Source organism: Zalophus californianus, chromosome 3 (genome assembly GCF_009762305.2).
Source record: "Zalophus californianus isolate mZalCal1 chromosome 3, mZalCal1.pri.v2, whole genome shotgun sequence".
NCBI classification, from domain to species: domain Eukaryota; kingdom Metazoa; phylum Chordata; class Mammalia; order Carnivora; family Otariidae; genus Zalophus; species Zalophus californianus.
This window is the reverse complement of record NC_045597.1, coordinates 151,369,660-151,386,520: the sequence shown is the minus strand read 5'-3', so window position 1 is coordinate 151,386,520 and position 16,861 is coordinate 151,369,660. Positions and strand designations below refer to the sequence as shown.

Sequence of the window (16,861 nt, the reverse complement as noted above, 5' to 3'; positions counted from 1 at the left end):
TCTCTCTCTCTGACAAATAAATAAATTTTTTTTAAAGATTTTATTTATTTGACAGAGAGAGATACAGCGAGAAAGGGAACACAAGCAGGGGGAGTGGGAGAGGGAGAAGCAGGCTCCCCGCGGAGCAGGGAGCCCGATGCAGGGCTTGATCCCAGGACGCTGGGATCATGACCTGAGCTGAAGGCAGACACTTAACGACTGAGCCACCCAAGTGCCCCAATAAATAAAATCTTAAAACAACAACAAAAAACCCCACCCAATGTGTATTGGTCAGCGGCAGAACAAGGAGTCTATAGGATACCCTGAAAAAAGAGTACAGAAGAGGCAAATCAGAAGAGTGGGAAACTTCAAGTTGGTTTCTGTGCCCCAGAAGTCTTTGACAGTTTCTTTGCTGTGTGGTAAAGAACATATCCTAGGTTCTTCTTGTATGTTGTGTTCCCCAGACCTACAAGTCAGCTGTTTCTCCAAGACAGCCCTGATTACTTTTAGTAGAAAATGGTAGTTAGCAGTAACAGTCTGGGCACTAGTTAAGTTGGTAATTGTTTTTACACCTTTTAAGCTAAGAATATAGATCTTGTTTTGAAGAAAAGATAGATCCTGAGTTTAATACATCCTATTCAAATTTAGATTTTTACTTCTTTGATACTTGTATCTTTTTATGTTGAAAAGTTTGTTTTTTTAAAAATATTGTTTCAGATTTGCTTTGTCCTAATAAATATAATAGTTTTAGGATAATAATACCACTGTTTTTACTAAAGATAAAGCCACTGAAATAGTTGCTGTCTTTGCCCTATACCAATTTTTTTAGTGACTTGTCTTTTTCATATTTTTCTTTTTTTTCTTTTTCATATTTTTCTCTTCAACCTGGTTCTCGTTGAAACAACTCTTTATTTTTTATACTCCTATCAGTTTATGATGAATAATATTTAAAGTACATACTTACCATAACAAGTACAACTGAAACAGATTGGAAATACCTCTGACCAACATTTGGTAAACTCTAAACTCAGCAGATCAGAAAAATATACTGTTGTATCAAAAAGTAACCAGAGAGTAGCTTTCAGGATGCTAGTTAATACGGACATTAGTTAACATATTTTACAGAATTAATGAAAATCTCTGGTAAATCAGAGGTGGATTAAGAGTATTCCTATTATAATAATCCTTTTTGTTTGATTATATGATATAAAGCAATGGCTTCTTAGAACTCCTTTTTAAACTTAGAACTCCTATATTTAAACTATAAATATATATTTAAATATAATAGGTGATATGTTATAGTTGGACACATGTACATATATAATTGTAAATATGCTTGTATTGGGGGTTGTGCTCACTGAGGTAAAAAACCTTGAGTGTGAATCTAGGAGATGTGTATTTTTAAGTTATTTCAAATTTATGCTTTAATGTATGACATACTAGAATTTTTCTATTCCCTGGATTTTAAAAAATTGAAATATAATTGATCAATAACATTGTATTAACTTTAGGTGTGCAACATAATTATTTGGTATGGGTATATACTGCAAAATGATTACCACAGTAAATTAACATTCATCACCACACATGGTTAACAAAAATCTTTTCTTGTGATGAGAGCTTTTAAGATTTATTCTTTTAACAACTTTCAAGTGTCCCCCTCGCTTTTTTATTTAAAACTGTACCTGAAAAATGGTAAACTGTTAATATATAAATAAATATTTCTACCTCAGTTATTTGTTTCTGCTGAATATCATTTTCATCCAAAAATAATATGAATTATGCATCAAAAGCAGGGGGAAATTTTTATTTAGTGCTGATCTCTGCAGTCTATTAAAATACATTAACATTATATAATCAGTATATTAGTATCATTAATATGCAATACTAGTCTCTTAATATTAATGTGAGAAGCATAATAAAGTCTTTGTTTTTACTGTGGAGACTGCTGATCAGACTGCTAATCTAATGCATGTGGTCCCACAGAGACATGAAACTTTATAGTTATGATATTAACTTTTATACTATAGTGAAATAATGTATGATGAAAACCTATTTGAATTTCTAACAAAAATGTGTACCTATTTCAAAGCACTGTTTATAATCCTGAATGATGATGAGTGAGGAATCTCACATAACTCTGATACTGTGATGCAGTGTTCATTCTGGGCAGGAGCTTACTCATTCTCCCTGATTAGAATTTAAATCCATGACTCTTTGTGTAAGCATTAGTCACATCTCCCTGTTGTATGCCTTTCTGAATTAGTTGCTTTCTTAACTGTGGTTGTTGGCTCTGTTTACTTTGTAACATTTATTTTTAATTTTTATTTTTTTAATTAAAAACCTTTTTGTGAAACAACTTCAAATTTTACAGAAAAGATGCAATAATAGTACAGAGAACTTTTATTCTTCACATTCCCTGTTATTTCCACATTTGTTTTATCATTCTTTCTTCCTCTCTCCTACATCTATGAAGAATTTCTTTTTCACGATTTGAGAGAAAGTTGAAGACGTGATAACTATTGTTAAATTGTTCAGTGTGTATTGTCTAAGAAGACACCAAAATCAAGAAATTTAACACTGATCCAATATTTTTATCTGGAATATTTCTTTTTCAAGTACCAAATTAAATTGTTCCACATGTGTCCCTTTTGCTTATTGGGGGATTAATCTTGCCATTAATATAAATCGTGGCATGGTTGACTATATCTTAAGTTAACTTTAAATATCTTTATAATTATCAGGGCTCCTTGGTGACTCAGTCGGTTAAGCATCTGACTCTTGATTTCGGCTCAGGTCATGACCTCAGGGTCATGGGATCAAGCCTGTCCATGGGCTCAGTGGGGAGTCTGCTTGAGATTCTCTCCCTCTCCCTCTGCTCCTCCTCCCTGCCCCACCCCCCGCACATGGGAGCACGCACGTGAGCTTGCTCGCTCGCTCTCTGTCTCTAAAATAAATAAATAAATCTTTAAAAAATCTTCATAATTATCCATTTTTTAAAATGTTGCTTTTTGTTTCAAATAGTATATTATCTGGAAATATAGAAATGATGCTTATTTCTAGTGGGTAATTAACATATTTTAATTTCGAAGGATTTAACTGTGCTTTTAAAGTAATTATAATAAGATCTTTTTTAAAGTCTTAAATAAAGCTACACCAGCCTTTTCCCTTTACTGAATAGTCTAAAAACTCATCTGTGTCTCTTAACAAAAAAACAGTCTTAGATTGCCTAAATTTTAACTTTAAGGGTTAAAAATTAAGTACATAGTCATTCTTGTGACAGTGTGAGTTTGACTACATTCATATATTTTAGTTATTTTTTGTTTATGCATATTAGAATTTTTATACTAGATTATAAAAATGGATCAAATTAATTTTACTTTATCAGTTCAATGTTAGCGCAGTCCTGCAGTGATGATTGTTTACTAATAATACAAGTAAAGAATGTCCAAAAAAAAAAAATGTCAGAGTGCTTGGGACACCATAAATAAAAGGAACAGAAGAGTTAAATGTAAAATAGAAAGATACCATACCAGCAGTAAACTGAAAGAAAGCTGATATATTTTAAGAACAAATAAGGTAAATTTTATGACAAACTTTAATATAGAAGGACATTCCATAGTTATAAAATGGTTAGCTCTAATAAATCTAAATTTGTATGTCCTATGATTCTGTTGTATATTGTTTCTCTTTGGTGTTAGCCCTGTGGTATATGTTGGATTATTTCGAATCAGGTGCTAGTTATTTCTGATTATTTGAACCCTAGGATGGCATTATCTGCCTCCAAGGAAGTACCTTTGTTTCTAGTAGGTGTCTAGGCGGAGGGCATTAGTAATTCCAGATCATCTAGATCCAGTTGGGAATGGAGGGATTTGTAGCTGAGCTTCACTCCAAGTGAGGGCTGGTCTGAATTCAGGGCATTCTAACTCCTAGGGTGTAGCATTTGGGGGCTCAGTTTGGCAAGCCCTAAATTCCATTATTTGTTCCCTTAGCAAGGAGGGCTTAATTCAGTCTGTTAAACTCTGTTCAGATCTTCACCCTCTTAAGATCACCGAGGTCAGGCACACCTGGGTGGCTCAGTTGGTTAAGCATGTGACTCTTGATTTGAGCTCAGGTCATGATCTCAGGGTGGTGGGATAGAGCTCTGAGTCGGGTGCTCTCTCAAAAAAAAAAAAAAAAAGTCAAAAAGATCACTGAGGTCAGATTCTGAAAATTTTATTGACCTCAATCGACTGTAGAAAGATAGTTTATAAATATTTGTTTGAAACTCTCAGTTTATAACTGAATATGAAGCTAGATGAACTGAATTAATGAGTTCCAAAGCATACAGTATGACAGTAGTGCTAAAACTGAGAAACTGTGGGAACAAACCTCTATCTGAAATAACTCTCTTGTGTGATATTGTCAAACATTTAAAAATGTTTGGATCTATGCAAAAAAGTAGAAAGTCCTAAGAGGGGAAAGAGACAAAACCATAATCCCAGGAGAAGAGTTAACATGCTTCTTTCAATAATGGAGCAGACAACTGCTCAGTGTAAGAGTGTGTGTGTGTGTGTGTGTGTGTGTGTGTGTATATATATATATATATATATACACATGTACATATATATACACACACACATTTTTCATGCATACACATAATTTGAACATTGTCCAATAAACTTGATTCAATTAACATGTACTCAGTAATTGCAGATATGTTCATTTCATGTGTGCAATGGTACATTTACCAAAATTGGCCACAGAATTAGTCTCAACATAAAAGGATTAATCTTACAGACTGTTCTCTGGCCCCAGTGGAATTAAGCTAGCAATCAATAATAGTAACTAGAAAATTCTGAATGTTTGGAACATATATTTATGGCTGTGCCTTGAGGGTAGGGAAGGATTACGTTTTTTTTTTTTTTTTAAAGATTTTATTTATTTATTTGACAGAGACACAGCGAGAGAGGGAACACAAGCAGGGGGAGTGGGAGAGGGAGAAGCAGGCTTCCCGCTGAGCAGGGAGCCCGATGCGGGGCTTGATCCCAGGACCCTGGGACCATGACCTGAGCCTAAGGCAGACGCTTAATGACTGAGCCACCCAGGCGCCCCGGGAAGGATTACTTTAAATAGTACATAAATGCACCATAAACAAAATGACAAATTAGACTTAAAAACTAAGAACTGTGCATTCCAAGACATCCTTGAGAATGAAAAGGCAAACCATGGACTGGAAAATAAGTCTTGGCATGCATATATTTGAGAAAGGAATCCTATCAAGAAAGTATAAAGAATTTCTACAGTCCATACAAAAATCCAGTGGAAAAATGAACAATAGATGAGAGTAGACATATTACAGAGATATCCAGATAACAAATATAACAGAACAATCAACTGCATTAGTCAAGGAAATGGAAATTGAAATCACAATGAAATACTTACATATACTCATTAAAATGGCTAAAATTATGAAAGACAAGTTCAAGTATTGGTGAAGATGGGGAGTAACAAACTCATATAATGCTGGTTTGAGTAGAAAATTGGTACTACTGCTTTGGAAAATTGTTATTTTTAAAAGTTAATTGAATTAGTTTCCTTTGACCCAGTAGTTTTACTCCCTGGTATATACCCAAGCATAATGTGTGCACTTATGCACCAAAAGACATGCATGAGAATGGTCATTGAATCATTATTTGCAGTAGCCCCAAGCCAGAAAACCTAACTAGCTTTTTACTGTAGAATAGATCAATAAGTTATTTGTACAAAGGAACGCTGTATGTTGAAAAAAATTGCTGCACACAACATGAATGAATCTCCCATAGAGTTGACTGAAAGATAAATAGTATATACTCAATGATTCTAATTATATCAAGATAAAATCAGAAAGCATAAATCTTGGGGCACCTGGGTGGCTCAGTCGTTAAGCGTCTGCCTTCAGCTCAGGTCATGATCCCAGGATCCTGGGATGGAGCCCCGCATCAGGCTCCCTGCTCCGTGGGGAGTCTGCTTCTCCCTCCCCCACTCCCCGTGCTTGTGTTCCCTGTCTTGCTATGTCTCTCTCTGTCAAATAAATAAAATCTTAAAAAAAAAAAAAAGAAAGCATAAATCTTATTTTGTTGGAAGTCAGGATAGTGGTTGCCTGAAGGATGGAAGGAATGATGACTGACAGGCACATAAAATAATTTCTGATAATTTTTATCTACATTTTGGTTACATGAGTGTGTTAACTTTGGGGTAATTCATTGGACCCGTATACTTACCATTTGCAACTATTTGTATATTTTTGAATGTGTATTATATGTCAATTAAAATTTTTTTAAAAGCCAAGAAGGTGTGGTTCATATATACAGTGGAATATTACTCAGCCACAAGAAAGGATGAATACCCAACTTTTACATCAACATGGATGGGACTGGAGGAGATTATGCTAAGTGAAATAAGTCAAGCAGAGAAAGTCAATTATCATATGGTTTCACTTATTTGTGGAACATAAGGGATAGCATGGAGGACATTAGGAGAAGGAAGGGAAAAATGAAGGGGGGAAATTGGAGGGGGAGACGAACCATGAGAGACTATGGACTCTGAGAAACAAACTGAGGGTTCTAGAGGGGAGGGGGGTGGGGAGATGGATTAGCCCGGTGATGGGTATTAAAGAGGGCACGTACTGCATGGAGCACTGGGTGTTACACGCAAACAATGAATCGTGGAACACTACATCAAAAACTAATGATGCACTGTATGGTGACTAACATAAAAAAAAAAAGCCAATGTGGCAGACCTGAGTGCAAGTGAGGGAAGTGGAGAATGGTAAACTCCAAGATCAGGGAGCTAGAAAGAGACCAGATCATGGCCTTATCAGCCACGAGGAGGAATTTTGGTAATATTTTAATGTAATGGGAAGTCACTGGAGAATTTTGGGCAGGACAAAACCTTAACCGAATGACACTTAATAAGCTTACTTGGCTGCTGTGTAGAGAATGGATTGTGGCAAGGATAACAGGAAGAGGGACTAGCCCAGGCAGGAGATACTTGTGACTTCAGTGAGGGTTGTAACAGTGGAGATGTGAACAGTGGCCCGATCCAAAGTATATTTTGAGGTTAGAGCTGTAAAGACCGGTTCATAGATTAGATTGGGAGATCAGAAAGAAAGAAGCTGATGCTGAGGTTTTTGTCCTGAGAAGCTGGGTGAATGGTGGTGCTGTTTACTGAGGGAGCAGCACATTTAAGGAGATACCAAGAGATTTACATCTGATGTATGAACATTGAGAAAGATATTAGATATTTAAGTGGAGACATTAAGTAGGCAGGTAGATATAAAATTCTAGAGAAATCAGGATAGGGAAATGATTTAAATCATTAATGTTATGGTGCTTAAGTTCCTGGACTCTTGGAAGACATCATCTAGGAGGTGAATGTAGAACGAACAGAGTGCAGGTGAAGTGGAGTAGAAGGATGACACCTGATCATTGGTGGGGGCAGATCAACATTTGGAGGTCAGGGAGAAAAGAAAGAGCAACTACTAAGATAGAAGGAAAACCAGGAGAGTATGGTGTCTCAAAGTCAAGCGAAGTGTTTCCTGAAGTAGGAACTAAGCAACTCTGCCAAATGTTCCTGAGATATCCAGTTAAAGGAAATGAGATTTGAATAGTGGGTTCGGTAGGATGCAGGGAGAGTATTTGAGGAGAATTAGGAATTAGAACGACATCTTACATTTGGGAAATAAATCTATGTAGTATAACCATTAGTACAATAAAATTTGAAGACTTTGAAGCCGTTTTAGTCTAGCAAAGGGTACCAGCTCAGGTTAATGGTTAAAAAGTATGTAACATTAAATTTTGAAAGTTTCAAGGGGGACTTATTGTAAACAACCTGTAATGGATTCTTTTATATAAGATACAAAAATTATATCTGAATCTGCCACAAAGGTGCTACATCCTTTTCAGTGCTGATCAGCATTTATATTCTTAGTACCTCGTGCAGTGGCTTGCATTTTTTCCAGCCTTCCTCTTTATTAAAAGGTTTTTAAATATTTTTTTTTAAAGATTTTATTTATTTATTTGAGAGAGAGAGAATGAGAGACAGAGAGCACGAGAGGGAAGAGGATCAGAGGGAGAAGCAGACTCCCCGCTGAGCGGGGAGCCCGATGCGGGACTCGATCCCGGGACTCCAGGACCATGACCTGAGCCGAAGGCAGTCGCCCAACCAACTGAGCCACCCAGGCGCCCTATTAAAAGGTTTTTAAAATTGGCTCTTAATGGTACTTGTGTCAAGCATCTCTTATTCTGAAAGCTTATTTTTAATAAATTCTTCCTAAAATCTTGAAGTGTTTGATTTCATTCATTTTATCAGCTATGGGTGAAACAAAATATTATGTAATACAAGATAAAGAACTGAATCAGTGAATATAGGATCTGTAGTTTCTATGTCAAAGAATATGGGGCTCATAAATTTCTCTTTTGGTTTCAGGAGGTAGATAAAAGCCCTCTATAGAGAAGTTGGGCTGTTAAGTGGTTATCTTGTCAAACAAGGAGGATTTCAGAAGATGTAATGGAGTGACTTGTCTGGGATGAGCAGTGTTAGCAGGAAAAGGCATACAAGGCAGCTTATATTGTGTGATGCTGAAGTATGACAGGATGTAGATCTGGTTCTTATTGAAAATGTAGCAGGAGACTTTTTTAATTGAAAAGAACATGGACTCAGATCTGGAAAAGAGAATGGAGCAGTTATTAGACAAGTGTGGGGATCAAATGGGAATCCATAGATAAAAACTGGCAGCATTGCTTGTCTTCCTGAAAATTGAACTGCAAGCTATTTCTGCTGTTTTTTGTAGGTTTGCTTTTTTCTCTGTCCTGTATGGGCTGCATGCAGCCTTCTCAGTTTATTCATCATCACCCTGTATAATTTCTGCTTTAACTTGGCTGTCATGTCTTCTTTGGCTCAAATTTCAAATGACCTTTAAGCTTTGGCTGTCATTGACTCACAGCAGCCCACCGTGTCCTAGTTTAAATACCTGAGAGTGAGAATCTGGTCTAACGTGCTTTTCTTTCTCTCCCTTTGCTCCCTGGGCCTTACAGCTCTGGTTAGCCTCGATTGGCTACCCTTGGGTGCCCATCCCTAGTTCAGCAACTGCTCAGGGAAGGGCAGCGTCTTTGGGTAGAGAAAGGGCAGTGATGGGGCAGACAGTGGCCTTCTCTCAGTGTGTCTTCCTCACTTTAAGATTGTATGATTAATTGAAATTGTAAAGGCTTGGAATTTTGGAGAAATGGCATGAAGGCACTATGGTTGTTGGAATAAGCATGGCAAGAGTAGTGGTAGAGATAGAGTAGAGGTAGCCTGGGCCAGACTATCTAGAGCCTTGCATGCTATGAATAGAGTTTGAAGTGTGTGTTTGTGTCTCAGATAAATATCCACATTTGTTCAAATATGTGTTAGAGATACATAAGGAAAAATCTGAAGTGTTACATACCAAATTAATAATAACTGTTTCTCTGGAAAGAGGGAGGAGACTAGGATTGGGGTTGTGGTCAGATTTTACCTTTATATGTAAATATTTGGTAAAGGGGGATATAGTCATTCCTGTTTGTGCAATTCAGAGTTAATTAAAAGAGGTAGGAGGCAATGACCAGAGGAGTATGGTTTGAAGCAGGGTCAGTCTGTGAGGCCTGGAGATCTACCGACTATGCAGCCCCAGGGAGGCAATTCTGAGCCCTAGGACTCAAAAGAACAAAGTTGGAAAACTGAGAATCTAGTCCAACTCTAAGTTCTTAGCAAGACATTCCTGAACATTAATAACTTTGAGCTACAATGTGACAAACTAAAAGTTAGAATATGAATCAAGGACCTCTAAAATAATGTAATAAATTAATACTAAAACTAGTAATGCTCTCTTCATTAAAATTTTTAAGATTTCATAATCTTGAAGTATATACAGTCAAATTTGGGTCAGTATTGTCAGTTGAATGTGTCATAATAGAATACCTATAACATGATATTTGCCTGTACGAAGAATATCAAACACTGTGGTTTTAACTTATAAGTGTTGACACCAAAAGATGTAGGTAGTGGCTGAAGAATTTTATTCATTTTCATGTTTATTTACATGGTCTTCTAAAATTTAAGCTTAGCATATAGTATATAAAATTTATAAGAAATTGCATGTGTGTTTTAGTGTTTCTTAAGAGGGTTTTAAAGTTTTAAGAACTTTTTTTTATTATTATTCTTAAATATTTTATTTTTAAGTAGTCTCTACTTAACCCAACATGGGACTCGAACCCACAACCCCAAGATCAAGAGTCACATGCTCCACTGACTGAGCTAGCCAGGTGCTTCCCCACCCCCATCCTTTTTTTTTTTTTACAGATTTTATTTTTTAAGTAATCTCTACACCCAATGTGGGAAGAGTTTCAAGAACTTTTAAATGGCTGACCTGAGTATGAAAACACTTGAAAGAGTTGAAGAAATTGTAATGAAAGATTAGAAGAACCAGATACAAATGAGGCCCTTTCTATTTAGTTAATTCTTACAGAACTCTGAAGTGCCTGATACTGCCCCAAACACTTTATACGTTTTTAACTCATTTAATACTATGCTGACAAAGATAGACTACACTGGTTAAAAAGGATCAAGAATGAGAAGAACTAAAACAGTCTAACAGAAGTTCTGAATAATGTGAAAAGAACATAACATAGGAAATGCTTGTTACAGTGTGAGCATTGGTCTTAACTGGATACTTTGTCATCACATGTATACCTCTTATTTCATTTTATTCAAATATGTTTTTTTCAAATATGTTTATTCAAAGGTGACTATTAAGTTTTCCCTTTTCAGTGACATGCAACAAATTAGAGATAGAGACTTTCAGCCAAATCTTATTTTCTAAAACTTATGTTTAGTAACCAGTTTTTAAGAGGTGTATGGTTGGCCTTGTTAAATGTTGTATCTGAGAAAAATGATGTTACTAATGTTATGAACTGTGTAATAATGTGTAATAAATGATGTGTAATAAATGATGAAATTTGCGAATAAATGTATTACTATTGCTATTCAAAGCCACTGAAATTAGCTAGAATGGCTTGGTTGTGCTCTTTTTGATGACTGGTTCCACTGGAGACAACACTCAGTGGTTCTGGGAACAGTCACTGTTTTATAATGCTGTACTGGACTTGAAATGAGAGGGACTGGGGGAAGAAGACATTAAGCATAACACAAAATACTGATTGAAAACATCTTAGCTAAAACAGATCTATTCCCGATACCAGGGATACACATATATTTTTTGTCTAGTACTCCTGAAATTATGTGTTTTAGGGTTTTTCTCCAGTGTGTCTCCTAAAAGAAGTTCTTGTAGAATATAAAGATAGTTTACTTGGTTTAAAATGTTTGTGTGTGTATGAGTTTGCTTATATATATATATTTTTACAGTATTTTTAAACAACTTTTTGCCTTATTTTCCTAGGGAGTTGGTCTCTCAGTTCATGGGCAATTCCGAGTGGCTACTGAAAAGTCTCTTTTTGCGATGCCAGAAACAGCAATAGGTAAAAACCCTCAATTTCTCATAATCACATCTAGAACTATCTTTGGATGCATTTCAGATTACACTGTCGTTAAAGAAATTGATGGAATCTTGCTGAGATACAGCAATGAAAGAATTCTTAAAAAGAAATTAGGAAGGTACCTGAAAGTTATATTAGCTCAGTAATTGTATCGGAAAACACAAAAGAATATTTAACTGGCAACACTAACACACTGGTCATTAATTTTAGATAAAAGATTATTAGGAGAAAATAGTCTTGTTTTCAGATCTATGATCCATTTTTATTTATTTATTTTTTTTTGAGAAAGAGAGAGTGTGCCTGAGTTGGGTGGGGAGGTGCAGAGGGAGAGAGAATCCGAAGCAGGCTCCATGCTCAGCTTGATCTCACAACCTTGAGATCATGACCTGAGCCGAAATCAATAGTTGGCCACTTAACCGACTGAGCCACCCAGGTGCCCCCATTTTGAAATTTTTGTACATGGTGTGAAATGTGGATCAAAGGTATAGATCAAATTTTATTATTTTGCACATGGAGATATAGTCATTCACACACTACATTTTGAAAAAGCTGTTGTTTCTCCACTGATGGCTTTTGTCCCTTTATATGTGTTATATTGGTGCCAACACTACAGTCTTGGTTATTGTTGCTTTATTGTAGAAATCAGGTAGCAATAATCCTCTCATTTTGTTGTTTTCCCCAGGTTGTTTTGGCTATAAAGATCCTTTGTATTTCTATATGAATTTTAGAGTCAGCTTGTCAATTTCAACTAGATTTTGTAAAGTTGAATTTCCTTTTTATTTGTCTCAAAGAATTTTTTAAAATTTCTTTCTGATTTCTTCATTGTCCCATTGGTTATTTAGTAACATGTTACTTAGTCTTCATGTGTTTGTGGGTTTTTTTTTTTCCAGTTTTCTTCTTGTAATTGATTTCTAGTTTCATACAGTTAAGGCTTGATATGATTGTAATTGCCTTGAATTTATTGAGACTTGTTTTGTGGCCTAACTTGTGATCTATCATGAAATATATTCCATGTGCATTTTTAAAGAAATGTTCTATTTATATCTACTAAGTCCATGTGGTCTAATATGTTGATTTTTCGGTGTGGATGATCTATCCATTGATGTAAGTGGGGTATTAATGTCCTGTATTATTATTGTATTACTTCATTTAGGTCTGTTAATATTTACTTTATATATTTAGGGGATTCTGTGTTAGGTGTGTAAGTATTTATAAATGCTATATCCTCTTCTTGGATTGACCTCTTTATCGTCATGTAATGCTTTTCTTTGTCTTTTGTTACAGTCTTTGTTTTAGAGTCTGTTTTGTCTTACATGAGTATCACTACACCAGCCTTTTCTTTTCCATTTGCATGGACTATCATTTTCAGTCCGTGTGTGCCTTTAGATCTGAAGTGAGTCTCTTCTAGGCAGCATATAGATGGATCTTTTTTTTTAATCCCTTCAGCCACCTATGTCTTGATTGTAGCATTTAATACATTATGTTAAAAGTAGTTATTAATAGGTAGGTACTTATTGTCATTTTGTTAATTGTTTTCTGGTTGTTCTTGTAATTCTTCTCTGTTCCTTTCTTCTTGGTGTATTGCCTTGTGGTTTGATGGTTTTCTTATGTTTGGGTTTCTTTTCATTTTTTGTATATCTGTTATGGGTTTTGGTTTGATGTTACCATGAGGTTCACATATATCAACCTGTATATATATATATATATATATAACAGTCTTTGTCTTTTATGTATATATATAAAATATATGTATAATATGATATATATATATCAGTCTGTTTTAAGTTGATAGTCACTTAAGTTCAAGCACATTCTAAAAGCCCCACATTTTTACTCCTCCCCCTCCTTTTGACGTTCTATTTTTACATCTTTTTATTTTGCGTATCCTTTTTTTTTTTTTAAGATTTTATTTATTTGACAGAGAGAGACACAGTGAGAGAGGGAACACAAGCAGGGGGAGTGGGAGAGGGAGAAGCAGGCTTCCCGCTGAGCAGGGAGCCCAATGCGGGGCTCAATCCCAGGACTCTGGGACCATGACCTGAGCTGAAGGCAGATGCTTAACGACTGAGCCACCCAGGTGCCCCTTGTGTATCCCTTGACTACTTATTCTAGTTACAGTTGATTTACTATTTTTGTCTTTTAGTCTTCATATTAGCTTTTTAAATGGCTGATCCCCGTGCCTTACTATATATTTGCCTTTACCAGTGAGATTTTTTTCTTTCATATGTTTTCTTATTTGTAGTTATAGCCTTTTTTTTTTTTTTTTCTGCTTAAAGAAGACCCTTGAGGCGCCTGGGTAGCTCAATGAGTTAAGGATCTGCCTTTGGCTCAGGTCATGATCTTAGGGTCCTGGGATCAAGCCCTGCATCAGACTCTCCACTCAGCGGTGAATCTGCTTCTCCCTCTCCCTCTATGATATCTCTTGCTTTTGCTGTCCCTCAAATAAATAAATCTTAAAAAATAAAAAAAAAAACCACCCTTTAACATTTCTTGTAAAGCTAGTTTAGTGGTGATGAACTCCTTTAATTTGTGTGGGAAACTCTATCTCCTCTTCAATTCTGAATGATAGCCTTGCTGGATAGAGTATTCTTAGTTGTAAGTTTTTTCCTTTCAACACTTTAAATATATTCTGCCACTCTCTTTTGGCCTGTAAAATTTCTGGGGAAAAATCAGCTGATTGTCTTATGGAGTTTCCCTCTTATGTGACTATTTGTCTTTCTCTTGCTGCCTTTAAGATTTTTTAAGTTTTGCTGCTTTTAATTATTATGTCTTGGTGTGGGTCTCTTTGGGTTCATCTTGTTTGGGACTTTCTTTGATTCTTGGACCTGGATGTCTGTTTCCTTCCATGGGTTAGGGAAGTTTTCAGCCATTATTTCTTCAAATAAGTTTTCTTACCCTTTCTCTCTCTTCTCCTAGGGCCCCTATAATGTGAATATATGTACACTTGATGTTTTCCTAGAGATCTCTAAAGCTACCCTCATTTTTTAAAATTATTTTTTCTTTCTGCTGTTCTGATTAGGTAATTTCTACTATTCTGTCTGCTAAATGCTGATTTGTCCTTCTGTATCATTTCAGTGATTCTTCAGCTCTGGTTCTTATATTTTCTAACTCCTTGTTGAAGTTCCTTTATTCTTAAGTGCAGTGAGCATCTTTATGATTATTACTCTGAACTCTTTATCAGGTGGTTTACCTGATAAATTACTTATCTCTGTTTCATTAAGGTTTCTTTCCCTCCCTAGGGTTTTATCTTCTTTTGTTTGGAACATATTCCTCTGTCTCCTCATTTTGTTTGACTTTCTATGTGTGTTTCTGTGAATTAGAATAGCTACCTACCTCTCTTAGTCTTGAAGGAGTAGCCTTGAGCAGGAGCATCCTCTGTATAGACTGGTATGCCTGGCAGCTTTGGCTGGTTGGAGCTGGAGCAGAGATGGGCCATGAGTATGCTGCTCTGGGGTTACCTTGACAGGACAGGTGGGGGGATGGGGTGGGCGCCTTCAGCAGAGAGCTAGAATTCATGTGGGCTAGGGATCTGTGACTTGCTAGGGCAGCCCTATAGATTGACTAGAGTGCCTGGACCCTGCTCCTGTCTGCACTGTGAAGGTGGATTGGGTTGGGGGGAACGGGGGGTGCAATGTGAAATGTGATGCTTGTTGGCATCTCTGACCCCAGAGAGTTCCAGCAGTCCCTTGCCCATTTGGTGGATGCTGCAGGGTTAGTAAGTGGATTTTCTTCACTTACATTCTAATTGCTCTTTAAACAGCTGTGTTTGTTTTGTTTTGTTTTTTTCCACTGTACCCAGAGTCGGTGAGTCTGTGCAGGGGCCCCTCAGTGATATCCCTCCTTACTGTAAGACATCACATTGGGAGTGGTGTTCCTGTGGTTACTGCCTGTATCTCTGTCTCTCCTGCTGTTGTATATGTGGTTCCCCCTATCACTTTTTGTGCAGAAGCTGTTCAATTGGTTCTCAGTTCTTTTTCAGCAGGAATTGCTCTATATGTAGATGTAGATGTGGTGTATCTGTGGAAGAAGGTGAATTCAGGGTCTTCCTAAGCCACCATCGTGGACTGCCACCTGAAGTACAATTGATTCTCTATTGACTTTGTCTCCTGCAAACTTCCTAAACTCATTTATTAGTTCTAGTGGATTTTTTTTTTTTTGTAGATTGTATTAGGTTTTCTTTTTGTTTGTTTAAATAATTACATTATTTACAGATAAAGTCACTTTTACATTTTCCTTTCCAATCTGGATACTCTTTATTTTTCTTGCCTTATTACACTGGGTTAGAACCCCCAATACAATGTTGAATAGAGGTATTGAGAGTGGGCATTCTTGCCTTGTTCTTGATCTGAGGGAAAACATTCAGTCCTTCAATTAAGTGGGAGGTTGGGTGTAAGTTTTTCATAGGTGCCCTTTATCAGGATGAAGATGTTTTCTTCTATTTCTAAATTGCTGAGGGTTTTTATTAGGAATGGATTTTGAATCTAAAAAGCCAAAACCTTTTCTGCATCAGTTGAGGTGATTATTGGTTTTTCTTTTTTAGTTTGTTAACATGGTGAATTGCTTTGCTTCATTTTTTTAACATTAAACTAGCCTTGCATTACTAGGATAAATCTCACTCTGGCATGAGGTGTTATACTTTTTATATGTTGTTAGGTTTGATATACTAAAATTTTATTTGGAATTTTTGCATCTGTGTCCATGAAAGACATTGGTCTGTGGTTTTCTTGTAATGTCCTTGCTTCCTTCTGGTATGGGGGTAATGCTGGCCTCATTTTCTGGAGGAGTTTCTGTAGAATTGGTATAATTTTTTTCTGTGTTTGGTAGAATTCATCAATGAAGCCATCTAGACCTGAACTTTTCTTTGGGGGAAGGTTTTCAACTACAAATTTAAAGTCTTTAATATATGTAGGGCTATTCAAATTATCTCTTTCTTGCACAAACTTTGGTAGGGTGGCTCTTTTAAGAAATTTGTCCAATTTATTAGCATCCAGTTTTTCATAAAGTGAAAATTTTTATGGGGGACACAATTCAGTCCTAACAGGGACTTATCAGCATATAGATGTTATCTAGAGCCATAAGTGCTAAGGAAATGTGTGTGTAGGGATAGCCTAAGATCAAGCCTAGGCACAGCAGCATGTAGAGGTCAGGCGAAGGAAGCAGACCCAGCAAGGGGGAATGGAAAGAAGCAGCCATTGAGACAGGGGCAAAAAAGAGAGAATGTAGTACCCTGGAACAGAGGAACATATTTCAGGACAGAGTGTGTTTTCCCTTGGGCAGAGTGCTGCTGAGGCTGTGGGGCAGGTAGTATATAGTGTAGAATGCATGTAGAGTGTAGAATGTTGGGGAAC

At 36.4% G+C, this 16,861-nt stretch overlaps 1 protein-coding gene across 4 annotated transcripts in view; it reads left to right on the top strand.

The window, feature by feature from the left end:
- Positions 1 to 16,861, top strand: part of HIBCH (3-hydroxyisobutyryl-CoA hydrolase) — a 103,996-nt gene that overhangs the window by 55,205 nt on the left and 31,930 nt on the right. For all 4 annotated transcript variants that reach the window (XM_027590658.2, XM_035726552.1, XM_035726553.1 and 1 more), the window contains one exon: positions 11,417 to 11,495. In XM_027590658.2, coding sequence (XP_027446459.2) covers positions 11,417 to 11,495 — 79 coding nt within the window. The remainder of the gene's footprint in view (positions 1 to 11,416; positions 11,496 to 16,861) is intronic.